The sequence below is a fragment of the Chelonoidis abingdonii genome, chromosome 1 (assembly GCF_003597395.2).
Source record: "Chelonoidis abingdonii isolate Lonesome George chromosome 1, CheloAbing_2.0, whole genome shotgun sequence".
Lineage (NCBI taxonomy): Eukaryota > Metazoa > Chordata > Testudines > Testudinidae > Chelonoidis > Chelonoidis abingdonii.
Genome location: NC_133769.1, coordinates 337,277,458 through 337,291,149, shown reverse-complemented (window position 1 = coordinate 337,291,149; position 13,692 = coordinate 337,277,458). Strand labels below are relative to the sequence as shown.

General features: G+C 39.6%; 1 protein-coding gene across 4 annotated transcripts in view; it reads left to right on the top strand.

Annotated features, from left to right (window-relative positions):
* ELMOD1 (ELMO domain containing 1) overlaps positions 1 to 13,349 on the top strand; it is a 70,748-nt gene extending 57,399 nt beyond the window's left edge. For all 4 annotated transcript variants that reach the window (XM_032790705.2, XM_032790708.2, XM_032790707.2 and 1 more), the window contains 3 exons: positions 3,672 to 3,722; positions 5,050 to 5,183; positions 12,691 to 13,349. In XM_032790705.2, the coding sequence (XP_032646596.1) occupies positions 3,672 to 3,722; positions 5,050 to 5,183; positions 12,691 to 12,863 (358 nt within the window). In that variant the 3' untranslated portion in view covers positions 12,864 to 13,349. The remainder of the gene's footprint in view (positions 1 to 3,671; positions 3,723 to 5,049; positions 5,184 to 12,690) is intronic.
* Positions 13,350 to 13,692: the final 343 nt, after the last annotated feature.

Genomic DNA, 13,692 nt, shown 5'->3' with positions numbered 1-13,692 from the left:
GGGCTGAAACCCACTTCATCAGATGCAGGGAGTGGAACATACAGGAGCAGGTATAAATACATGAAAGGATGGGAGTTGCCTTACCAAGTGTGAGGTCAGTCTAATAAGACAATTCACTTAATAGGATACCACGACAGGAAAGATAACTTCTGAAGTGGTAATGAGTGGTCCATTTCAGACAGTTGATAAGACGGTGTGAGTAACAGTAGGGGGAAATTAGTATTGGGGAAAATAGGTTCAGATTTTGTAATGACCCAGCCACTCCCAGTCTTTATTCAGGCCTAATCTGATGGTATCTAGTTTGCAAATTAATTCCAGTTCTGCAGTTTCACGTTGAAGTCTATTTCTGAAGTTTTTTTGTTGAAGAATTGCCACTTTTAGGTCTGTTATTGAATGACCAGAAAGATTGAAGTGTTCTCCTCCTGATTTTTCAATGTCATGATTCCTGATGTCAGATTTGTGTCCATTTATTCTTTTGCATAGAGACTGTCTGGTTTGGCCAATGTAAATGGCAGAGGGGCATTGCTGGCACATGATGGCATATATTGCATTCGTAGTTGTGAAGGTGAATGAGCCCCTGATGGTGTGGCTGATGTGATTAGGTCCTATGATGGTGTCCCTTGAATAGATATGTGGACAGAGTTGGCACGGGTTTTGTTGCAGGGTCGCTTACAGACAGCCCCCCAACCTGAAGCAAATACTATACACCACGCAGCAAAAACACCAAACTAGGAACCACACAGCAGAAACACCAAACTATACACCACACTAAGAACCAAACCCTGCAACAAACTCCAGTGCCAACTCTGTCTGCATATCTATTCAAGGGACACCATCATAGGACCTAATCACATCAGCCACACCATCAGGGTCAGCCATAATCACCATCAGTGATAACCACCAAGAAGTATTAAATAAAATCATAAATAGATAATAAATAATCTCAACCTGTCAGCTGCATTAACCAGTCAGAAGTGGTAACAAATGCTCTCAGCCAGCCATTAAATCAAACCAGTAGGAAAGCTCCTTTCCAGACTCTCTACTTTTGGTAGCCCCAGTTCTTCTTAGTGCTCTTCATACTAAACAAGTGTGAATTTTATCACAAACATGCCTTTTTGAGTGCTGCAGTGCAAATAATTTTCAGTTCTCAGAAAAATTGCACTAAGCAATCCTAGCTAAAACCAGCTGTTAGTGTTGTAAGGCACAGACAATAATTTGCTCACCTTTAGATGGAATGCAGTGTCTGTCCCACAGCACAGCTGTATAGGGCTAGAAGTGAAGACAGCAGAGGAGGTATTTAGGTAGCCAAAGTGTAACCGCTTCAATGAGAATTTGGTTAGGATATTAATTTTATATTTCATCTGAACCATGGCTTTTCTTTCCGCTCATGGGTTTGGTATTGATTCATTGTGTGTGTTGCTATTGAATTGCCAAAACCACTTCCTCCAGCACTTTCCTTAAAAGTCTTCCATCTAAAGACTACCCTGGCCTGACTCACCTTAGTTTGTGAAAGCTTTGTTTTGTTTAATTTTGATAAATTATGAATAACTTCTCTAAAGAAAAAGCTACTTCCTAATTTACAATATTGTAAACGTAGAACCAATTATTATACCCAAGGGAAATAATATTTTACACCTAACGTGAGCTTTCTCTTGGAAATGTTTCTATTGCATAGTAGTCAGTAGTAATATTTAATGTTAGATAAAATTGATTCTAAATAACCACACTATATTGTTGCCAAAGACATTTATATCTTAGCAAAATCTGAAAAGAGCCGTTTTCTACACACATTAGCTTTGTATCTTTCAATTATTATTGTACACAGCTTCTTTTTAATCTCTTTATTAAGTTTAGTTTGTTTTATTTTTAGCAGAGTTGGCTTCATTTCCAGTTGGTTTTACCTAATCTTTATATTGCTCACCCTATGGACGGGGGACAGTATTTTGTTTGTTTTTTTTATCATTACCATCTTCATGAAAGGAAATTTGTCTTTGCTAATAAACAGGGTGTGTTTATGTTAATTTTTAAATGGTTTTGTCCTTCAATGTAAAAAAAAATAAAGATCTTAATTAAAATTTTCAATAATTTACATGGCAAATTAAATTTGGATTATGAGCGTTTCTGGACTAGGGAATTTTACACCAACGTAGCTAGACAAGCACTGTGTATATTCCAGTGGCCCATTTGTGAGACAGGGAATATGAATTCCATTAGTATTCTTCATTTACGTGTTATGTTACTTAGAAACCTTTTGGAATGCTGTATATGAGCATGCACGCTCCATCCTTGAAAGAGCATCCACAGAGGGTAAAATGCTTCTAGTGATGCTCTTTGTGTTTGCTGATGTGTTTGTTTAGTGGTTCTGTTGGTGTTCATGTGATGATGATGAATGTTGCTTCTGTTTCTATTAAATTGTATTATTGCTCTATCTTCTCATTTAGCAATTCGTTACCTTCATTTGAAGACGCCACTGAGCCTGTTCCACCTTTCACTATGATGATATGACACTAAATGTGGACACTTTTAAATGTGGTGTCTCCTTCGCTGGGCCAATAATAAACCCCCTTCAGCCTTTCACCAAATTGCAGGAGATGAAAACAAAGTTTTGGCGATTGGGAAGATAAGCAGATCAGCATTCTGATGAATGTGTGCACGAATCCTTGTTCTGCTAATATCTTTAATATCTGTTGGAGGACTAAATGTGGATATTTCTAATCGTGCAAAAATTATTCTAAATGATTATGTACACAGAAGTATGTGCTGTATAATATAGTCTGAGTTCTCACAATTCAGGTGCAATCTAAACATGACATGTGGCTGTATTTTTGCACTCAAGTATATTTCCCTATAGTAGGTCCAAACTCTGAAAATTCTCCTTAGTGTTTATTCAGGCAAAACTCCCATTGATGTCATTGGGATTTGGCATATACAGTTCAGTGAAACATCAGTTAATTGACACTTGTAAATGGTATCAAATTACCTTTTCTAGAAGTCTTTCCATTGTCATACCCTAGTTTGTATTATCTTACCTCCTGAAAGATAAAGAAGTTCCTTTGTTAATTGTCTGTTGTGAGTGATGTGTAAGCATCTATAAACTGCTCTAGACTTCCTTGTAAGTAGGCATTAAATATGGCTGCTTTTTAATGTTGCTTAAACTGTAGCTGCTAATTTACTCAGATTAATAAAAAACATATTCTTTAAGATAACATTTCCCCTTCCATTTGCTACTGGAGAAGTACTATTTTTCATATTTGTTTCAAGTGGTTCATGTCATATATATCTTGGAGAACACCAAAGGCTAAAGTCATCCTTGATCAAAGTTAAAAGAAATGTAGAGTTTTCAACACTTGTTCAAGTTTAACTGAGGTGGACCATCTTTTTGAAGAGGAGACAGAATAAATTGATTTTGATTGGGAGAATAGCATAGCCACAGCCTCCTTTCAGATTGCACTGATGAGGACAATACATGGATGATGCTATAAGTCAAGGAAGCTAATCTCACTTCAAACCTATTATACCAGTTTGATCAAACTACGGCAAAATCATAGAAGGAAAGTAAAATACTACTAGACAGCAACTGCACTTAAAATCCCCAGCCTGTGCTAGATAACATTACAGTATAAAACAAATTGGAAAGCCGTGTATGGTAACATTTGAATTCATTTTTTCAGCCAGTTTAGCAAAGCTGAATGGGAGAAGAAAAGGTTTGATAAGGCAATTGGGTAAGTACAAGATCTTTAAAAATAAGTTGACATAAGTACAATTATGCTGATTGATGTTGTGCATGTAAAAATCAGTTCTCTTAATTTTTTTTTAAATTCAATTTTTAATGAAATTTCAGTATTAACACCACTGTTTACTATTTTATGCTTATCTTAGCCATACGTTGATTATAGCTAATGTACTACTTTTCTAATTGCTTCCGAGTAACTGGAAGAACTTCTTAAAATTGTAAGCATTTACTTGTAACTTTTTATAACTGCACATATCAAGGGTTGAATAAACCTCATGAGGTGGGGTCTCACTTTTGACTGTAGCATAGACAAGTTGTGGTTTATGAACAGGCCACTTGCCAGCAACTGTAATAACAGGATGAGTGGCCTGGCATAAGTGATGTGGGATTTCTTAGCCATGATTTTGGCATGACTGTATCACTTCCTTTGTTTAATGAGAAACACAGATCAAGGGATAATGTCCTTTTTCTTAACACAAGGACCATATTGACTGTCCACTAAAATTCATCTTCCTTGATCATTCACTTTCATGACTGTGTAGGATGTTGCCCCATTATGCAGATAATTCATTTCCTTTTCAAACAGGTCTTTGATCTACAGTGCAGTAACTGAATCATAATACTAGAGATTTATTTACATGTCTTGGCTTTTCCCAACAGGAACGTAAACCTATGGGCATTCAAAGAATATTTTATCCCTTTTTATCATTTCCAGTGTCTGCTGGGATGAGCAGGGAGCCTGTGCGTATTTTTCAGCCGGCTCTTTTTATATATTGAAAGAGACTGTGTAATACTCTCCTAGGCAGCATTTTGTTAATCTCATGCTGATCCAGATCTGATGTTCTTAACTGTTTGGGTAACTATGTACATACGATACAGGTGGTAGTTTAAGGTGTAGCAGGTCAGTAGTAATAACAAATTACTTGTCATAATGAAAACTGTGTCATGTGTAGCACTCCCTTTCTACAATAAGTTCAAGAACACTGAGACTTTCATAAGCAGGTCTTATTCCTCTTCCACAGAAATATTTCCATGGTGCTTCTGTGGGAATGATTAGCAAGATGATGAAACTATTATTTTCAGTATAGTACAGGCAGATATCATAGATGTAACACTGCCTTTAAAATGTACAGAAAAAAGGATAAATATCTTCTTTTGTTTTCATTTACTTTGTTCTAAGAACCTTGTCAGATAAGAGGAAAATTAACCAAAGTCAAGCATTATTCTTAAAAACAAAATCTGTGCTACATTTACTTCCCCCAGCTTTTAGTTTCACCAGCATTTCCTATAAATCCTACTCTTTACTTTTCTTCCAGCTACTCTTTTGCTATTGTTGGCATTAACATAACTGACCTTGCATACAACCTGCTTGTGAGTGGTGCGCTGAAGACCCATTTCTACAATGTTGCTCCAGAGGCTCCAACGTTATCGCATTTCCAACAGACTTTCTGTAAGTTTTTGTTTTTGTTTGCATTACCAGTAACACCTGTCTTAAAATCACTCAGGACTGGTGAATTTCATGGAACAACATTGGTGCAGCACGGATGGGCATCATCCTAACCTTATTATTTTATCTTTGTGATGTTTGGACCCTGGAGCATACTGTGTATGATATTGTGCAAAACAGACAGGTGAACAAATTCAGGAAAAAGAAAAAAAAATGTTTTTTGACAGAGCCATACAAAAGAAATTCTCCCATCTATTCAAGCTTACCTGCAGAACATCTGTGATAGGGATACACCTCAGAGCAGGGACTCAGCACTGTAAACAGGAGTGGTGAATTGACACATTGGCAGCTGGACCTTTTTCAGAAATATAGTGTTCAGAAGCGAATGTTCCCAGTTCTTATGTCACCCACATGGTATAGGTCATCCTGTTCTCTTCAGACAGCTTTCCACTACTACAGCACACTGGTGATTAGGATCTGAATTTTAGCTTTAAAAGAATAATTCAAAATTGAACTTGCAAAAATGGGCTTTTCAGGATGAGAAATTCTGTAAATGGTTTGGAGGTCCTGGTGATGGTACGGGGAATCACAGAAGCGTAGGGTTCGAAGGGACTTCAGGAGGTCATCTAGTCCAACCCCTTGCTCAAAGTAGGACCTAATCCCAGTATAAATCATCCCAGCCAGGGCTTTGTCAAGCCTGACCTTAAAACCTCTAAGGAAGGAGATTCCCCACCTCCCTAGGTAACCCATTCCAGGCTTCACCACCTCCTAGTGAACAAGCTTTCCTAATATCCAACTTAAACCTCCCCCACTGCAGCTTGAGACCATTACTCCTGTTCTATCATCTGGTACCACTGAGAACAGTCTAGATCCATCCTCTTTTTGGAACCCCCTTTCAGGTAGTTGAAAGCAGCTATCAAATCCCCCCTCATTCTTCTCTTCTGCAGACTAAACAATCCCAGTTCCCTCAGTCTCTCCTCATAAGTCATGTGCTTCAGCCTCCTAATCACTTTTGTTGCCCTCTGCTGGACTCTTTCCAATTTTTCCACATCCTCCTTGTAGCATGGGGCCCAAAACTGGACACAGTACTCCAGATGAGGCCTCACCAATGCTTGGATCGCTACCCCTTCCTGCTTCTCCACCTGGGCACTAATGATACTGCCAAGAATGACCTTGAGTGGATCACTGCAGACTACATGACTCTGGGAAGAAGGGTAAAGGAGTTTGAGGCACAAGTGGTGGTCTCGTCCATCCTCCCTGTGGAAGGAAAAGGCCCGGGTAGAGCCTGTTGAATTGTGGAAGTCAACGAATGGCTACACAAGTGGTGTCAGAGAGAAGGCTTTGGCTCGTTTGACTATAGGATGGTGTTCCAAGAAGGATTGCTAGACAGAGACGGGCTCCATCTATTGAAGAGAGGGAAGAGCATCTTCACAAGCAAGCTGGCTAACCTAGTAAGGAGGGCTTTAAACTAGGTGGAAGGAGGGAAGGAGACCAAAGCCCTGAGGTTAGTGGAGAAGTGGGATACCAGAAGGAAGCACGAGCAGGAGAGCACAAGAGGGGAGGACTCGTGCCTCATATTGAGAGCGCAGGATGATCCGCGAGTTATCTTAAGTGCCTATACACAAATGCAAGAAGCCTGGGAAACAAGCAGGGACACCTGGAAGTCCTGGCACAGTCAAGGAATTATGGTGTGATTGGAATAACAGAGACTTAGTGGGATAACTCACATGACTGGAGTATTGTCATGGATGGATATAAACTGTTCAGAAAGGACAGGTGGGGCAGAAAAGGTGAGGGAGTTGCACATCTTAAGAGAGCAGTATGACTGCTCAGAGCTCCAGTATGAAACAGCAGAAAAACCTGAAAGTCTCTGGATTAAGTTTAGAACTGTGAGCAACAAGGATGATGTCGTGGTGGGAATCAGCTATAGACCACCAGACCAGGAGGATGAAGTAGATGAGGCTTTCTTCAGGCAACTAACAGAAGTTACTAGATCACAGGCCCTGGTTCTCATGGAGGACTTGAATCACTCCAATATCTGCTGGGAGAGCAATACAGCAGTGCACAGACAATCTAGGAAGTTTTTGGAAAGTGTAGGAGACAATTTCTTAGTGCAAGTGCTGGAGGAACCAACTAGGGGCAGAGCTCTTCTTGACCTGCTGCTCACAAACAGGGAAGAATTAGTAGGAAAGCAAAAGTAGATGGGAACCTGGGAGGCAGTGACCATGAGATGGTCGAGTTCAGGAGCCTGACACAAGGAAGAAAGGAGAGCAGCAGAATACTGACCCTGGACTTCAGAAAAGCAGACTTTGACTCCCTCAGGGAACTGATGAGCAGGATCCCCTGGGAGAATAACATGAGGGGGAAAGGAGTCCAGGAGAGTGCGTATTTTAAAATCCTTATTATTCAGGAACAAATCATCTCAAGCACTGGGTGTAGCAAGAACAGTAAATATGGACAGGACCAGCGTTGGCTAAACAGTAAATCCTTGCTGATCTTAAACACAAAAAAGAAGCTTGAAGATGTGGAAGATGACCAACAATGACCAGGGGAGTATAAACATTGCTCACATGCAGATGAAATCAGGGAGTGCAAATCCACGTGATCACTAGAAGGGATGTTAAGAGTTAATTAAGAATTTCTTCATTTATTACACAAGAACTTTCAGGAAAGGGGCCCTTACTGAATGAGAAGCAACCTGTGAGGAGGATGTAAAAAGGCTAATATACTTCAATGCTTTTTTTGCCCGTCTACGAAAATGGCAGTCCCAACACGCACTGGGCAATAAGTATGGAGAGGAGGTGATCACCCGTATGTGGAGAAAGAAATGTTCAACTGTTTAGGCTGGACAAACACTAAGTTCATAGGATGTGCTGTATCTGAGGGTGCTAAAGATTAGTAGATTGTATTGCAGAGCCATTGGCATTATCTTTGACATTCGAATGGGGTGAGTCTCGTGATGACTGAGAAAAAAAGCTACTGTTGTGCCCATCTTTAAAAAGGGAAGGAGGGGTATCTGGGAACTACAGGCCAGTCAGCCTTCACTCAGTCCTGAAAAATCATGAGCATCCTGCACGGAATCCTCTGAAACATTAAAAGGAGAGGAAAGTGATCAAGGAACAGTCAGCATAATTCACCAAGGCAAGTCATGCCTGACTAACCTAAGCCTTCTATGACCAGGTAACTGGCTCTGTGGATGAGGGGAATAGTGATGTGTTATTCTTTGACTTTAGCAAAGCTTTTGATACGGTCTCCCTCAGTATTCTTGCCAGGAAATAAAGAGTATGGGCTGATGAATGACTATAAGTGGATGAAAAGCTCTACATGGTTGTGGCTCATAGTGTAGGATCATGCTCCATGTTCTATGCTAGCAAGCCATGTATCAAGCAGAGTGCTCCCCAAGTGTCAGTCGTGCTGTTTTTGTCAAATTTCTTTATAATGATGTAGATGGTGTGGACTGCACCCCCAGCAGTTGCTGATGACACTAAACTGGAATTATATACGCTGGAGTAGGATTAGTATAGAGAGACCTGACAAATTAGAGGATTGGGACAAAAGAAATCTGTGAGATTCAGCAAAGGACAAGTGCAGAGTCCCTGCACTAGGAGAAAGAATCCTGTGCACTGCTACAGACCAGACCGAAGTAGGCCATCTGCAGAAGACCTAATTACAGTGGACGAGAAGCTGGATATGAGTCGACAGGGTGCCCTTGTTGTCAAGAAGGCTAACGGCATTTTGGGCTGTATAAGTAGGAGCATTGTCAGCAGATCGAGGGATGTGATCATTCCCCTCTATTTGGGAAAGGAGGTCCAGAAGTAACTAGAGAAGGGTCTGCCTGAACTATGAAGAGTAAGATCTAGAATTAACTAGTAGGCAGCAGTCGGTAGCAGCTGATGGGTGAGGGTAGGAAAGGGAGTGAATTAATGGATGAATATGGGGTAGGGGGTTGGGGGAAATGGTTTAGAATGAGAAGTAGCTGAAAATAAAATGGAAAATATATAAGCAAGCATTTGGTAAGAAAAGAAGAAAAGAATTTAACATCTTCAACTTCAGGTAGGTCATCAGAGACAAAAGGAATGGAAATAGTGTCAATAACTGTATTGCTTGTTCCCCCTTTCTGATGTTGTTTGGTTAGATGACAATAAGATCATTGGCACTGAGACCTGTCTTATTTTATGTCTGTGAAGTGCCTAACATGCTGGCTGTTAGATACAGTAAATAATAAATCTTAAAGCGCTTCAAATACTCACTAACTCTCTTTGAAACTGTGCTACTGTATAAGATGAGTCATTACCCTGTGGGCAAGCTCCGTATGTCAGCAAGGATCAGCCCGTGTGGGTTTTGTGATGGATTCTGGGCTGTCACAGCTGACTGGAGCTGGCTGGCACAAATTCAGGGGAGCTAACACTTTTTATTGTGTGGCATGTGACATTCAGATACAAAGATTCCACTATAATCTCTGCAGACTACAGCTGAATGTGTATGTTTAAGGTAAGTTTACAATGAGTTGTTTGCTAAACAAAGAGAAACAAATTCTTCAACATTTCAAAGGCCCTTTCTCAGAAGACTCGGAGAGTCTTTCTCATTGACGCTGTCTAGTCATCAGTTTCTGCAAATCCCTTCTTGGCCAGCGTGCCTTAGTTTTTGAATGAGTGAGTGGATCTTTTGGATAGGCTTATGTTGTTTTCACATTGTCTGTTATCTCCAGTGTTGCTGCATCCTCAAAGTCTCATGAAATCTACAAAATTTTAAGTAATTTTTACACTTTAGAAATGGCTTTCCGGAGGTGACTGCTTGTTTTCTTTCAGAGTAGCAGCCATGTTAGTCTGTATCTGCAAAAAGAACAGAAGTACTTGTGGCATCTTAGAGACTAACAAATTTATCTGAGCATAAGCTTTCGTGGGCTACAGCCCACTTCTTCGGATACGTAGAATGCTTGTTTTCTGTGTGCCAGTGCTCAGATCCAGCCACCAGGTGTCACTGTTTTGCTTGTTGATCCCATCGTAGATGCTTTTTCTGCTCCCATCTTTACTGCTACCCTACAATTCCATCTTATTTCACTGCCTGCTCTGTGTACCTACAAAAAAAAGAGGAGCTCCCTGGAGAGACATGGAGATAGTTTGGGAGTAGGCCCAGTAGGGCTAAGAAATTACATTTACCACCCTCTCTCTTGGCTTAATGCTGCAGTGGGATAAAAACCACAAGGCTAAGAATTCCAGGGTGGAGTAGACTTCTCATGCTGGTGAGGGAGGTGGTGGAGCTGCTGGCGATGTGGGATTGTGTGTGGGAAGAAAGTCAGGATATATGTGGAGAAGGAGTGCTGCTTTCTTTATGATCAAATATCTGTCAGACTGACCACGCCAAACATACGTTGTTGTAATGCCTGTCTCATTGTTTGGGAAGTGGGAGGCCTTATTAATTGTTTTTTTCACTCACTCACACAGTTCTGTATTCTTTCCCACTACACTGACACTTTTCCCCCATGGCCTTAGTCATCCTAGGTTTCAACTAATTGAATTCAGCTGAGAAAAACTGAAACACAATTAGGCTGCAGTCAAAATTACAATGCACAGCAAGCACTATTTCTAGGTGAAAGAATACAATAGCTGTACTGATCTGACCTCTCAAACACCGGCCCAAATTCTGTTCTTGTCTACACCCATCCAGTCCTCCTGGACTTTGGTGGGCTTGCCTGGATGTAGCTGAGTGCAGAATTTGACTGACTATTCCCAGGGCAATACTGAAATCTCTTGATACTACAAGCAATGCACTCAATTCTATATCATTAATTAATATGAAATTCCTTTTGATGGAATAAAAATGACCCTACACGCTGAACACCAAGCTACTTCTCATGCTGTATAAATAATAATACTTTTGAAACACCTGGATCTGTCTGTGAGAATCCCAACCATAATATATTTCCCTTTAATCATAAGTTTTAAAGGTATTTTGCTGAGCTAGGTTTTTCCTTCAAAGAAAAACCTTCCAGCTTTAGGAGGAGTATCTGTCTGCCCAAGTACATGAAAATGGTTTAGTTTATAAATTAACCGTGGAATCCACTGTGTAGCTTGTAAAGTCTAGCAGTAAGGTGCCATTTTGGAAGTGAATAGACTGAGTGAGATGTTTATCAAACCAAAGATGGAATAAAGTACATAACAAAAGTGTCCTGGAATAAATCCTGATTGAGCAAAGCCCATGGCATATGCTTAAGTCCGTCCCTGTTCAGGAAAGCACATAAGGTTGTGTGTAAGGCCTGTTGGTTTCAAGCACATGTTTTTAAGTGCTTTGCTGAACTGGACTACACAACCCATAGTATTTCTTGACACAGCTGTTTGTTGACAATGTTCTACCTCCAGACCACGGCTGGGAAGGTGATGCAGAAATCACAGATGGTCACAGAGGGAGCAAAGAATAAAAACAAAGACTTTAAAAAGAAAAAAGGCAGTTATCATAGGGTATGTTTCTCATGCCCTTTCCTTACACAAGGGGGGTTTGCCAACGCCAATTATTTCTTGCCCTTGGCATTTGTCTAGCTACGATTGTGCAAACCCAATATGGTAGAATCCTTTATTCATGTTTAGAAAGACAAATGTAAAACTGAATGTTCCTGGCAAAGATCCAGTAACTAGTTGTTTTCAGACTGTAAGTTATGTTAAGTCGCAATTCATAAATTAAACGGTTTTTAAGTGTAGGGCTTGTTCAGTAAATATTTTATAATGGACACTTCCCTAGAGGCTGTTTATAATGTAGAGTAAGTGTTGTTTCATAGATATTTGAGCATGAGAATAATTTGAATATAAACAAAAGATGCTTATTAAAGACTGATTCTTATTGATAATGTCATCTCTTAATGCTTGTAGCCTGCAGTTTAATATTAAAATATATTTTGTATTTCACTTGGTTTATCCAGGTACAAGTTAACAATTCTGTAACTGCATATCAAGAGAGGAGAGATCTGGTAATCTGATAGATTCATTTTAGTTAGTTATTGGTAAAATTAGGCCATTTCATTCATATAAGTAGCGATAAAAATTTTGTTTAAAGTTTGCATTAGGCAATTGAGTAATCTTTCAAAAGTGCTTCTCTAAATTCAGGCCTTAGTTCAAGACAACATCGCAATTTGGGAAAGCTTTAAAACACATGAGTAAGTGTCCTCCTGATTGGGGGCTCTTGGTGTCATAAAATTAGTATATTTTCTTCTGTTAAGAAGTAAATTATAGTAATTCCATTACTATTGCTAGCAGATCTATATAAGTTATTTTGTTTTAATTATTTGAAGATGCCTCTTAGAGGCTTGTTTTAATACTGTATGCTGTAGTGCTTCATTTCTTAGTATGACTAACACAACTTCATTAAATACTGTAATACATCACACTTCAATAGTACTAGCTTCACCTACCCCACAATGTGCATTATGATTTCTGATTGCAGTGCTTGCTATTCTGTAGACTAAAGGGAACAGCTTTACCTGTGTTCTAATTCTTTATATATTGAATTCTTTTGTTAGGCTATTTGATGCATGAATTCCATAAATTCTGGATTGAAGAAGATCCACTGGACATAATGGAGTTTAACCGTGTGCGAGAGAAATTTCACAAGCGAATTTTAAAACAGCTCCAGAATCCAGACATGGCTCTGTGCCCTCACTTTGCTGCCTCAGAAAGCTTAATCAACATGTAGTCATTCACTTGATTTGATTTGAGAACACTGCCTCACACTTCTCTTAGGTCACACTTTAGATCATCACTAACATATTGAATGACCATGGCGATTGTATGCATGCCTTTTGGTGCAGTATTCATCCCTTTTTGTCATAAACATTAGATCCCCTTACACTTCTCTTTCCAGGGGATTTCTCATTAAATGGGTGCTCATATTGCGGCATTATGCAGTGTTACATTCTGAATTGATGTCCAGGTATCAAGAGTTTTCTATTTTTTTAGACCTTTTTTCCCATAATTCGACATTGAAGAACTGTATTTCTCTAGCTGTGTTTTGTATATGTGGAATAATTATCTGAATCTTGTATTGTGAAAGCCTTTTAACTTATTGGTATGTTTTGTGATAACTACTGACATTTCAAGCAAAGTACATGTTTGGACTTCATCTAGAAGATAATGTATGTAACTTTAATCTAATGCAGAAAAACACATTAAAGACCAATTTTTTTCCCATGCATTCCTTCATGCTTCATGAAAAATTAATGAAAATTTGAGACAAACTTCAGTGGGAACAATATCTTTAAAATATGCAGAATTGCCGTGAGACTCCACAGCTACTTGAATACAAAATGAGCTGAACACTGCTGCATTCATAGTGAAGAGCAAATATATTCATAATGACTGAACACCTTAGGTGCCATCTTTACAAAAAGTTGCATAGGGTTAGAGCCACCCAGCACCCACTAGTGCAGGGGTTCTCAAACTGGGGGTTGGGACTCCTCAGGGGGTTGCAAGGTTATTACGTGGGGGGTCATGAGCCATCAGCCTCTACCCCAAACCCTGCTTTG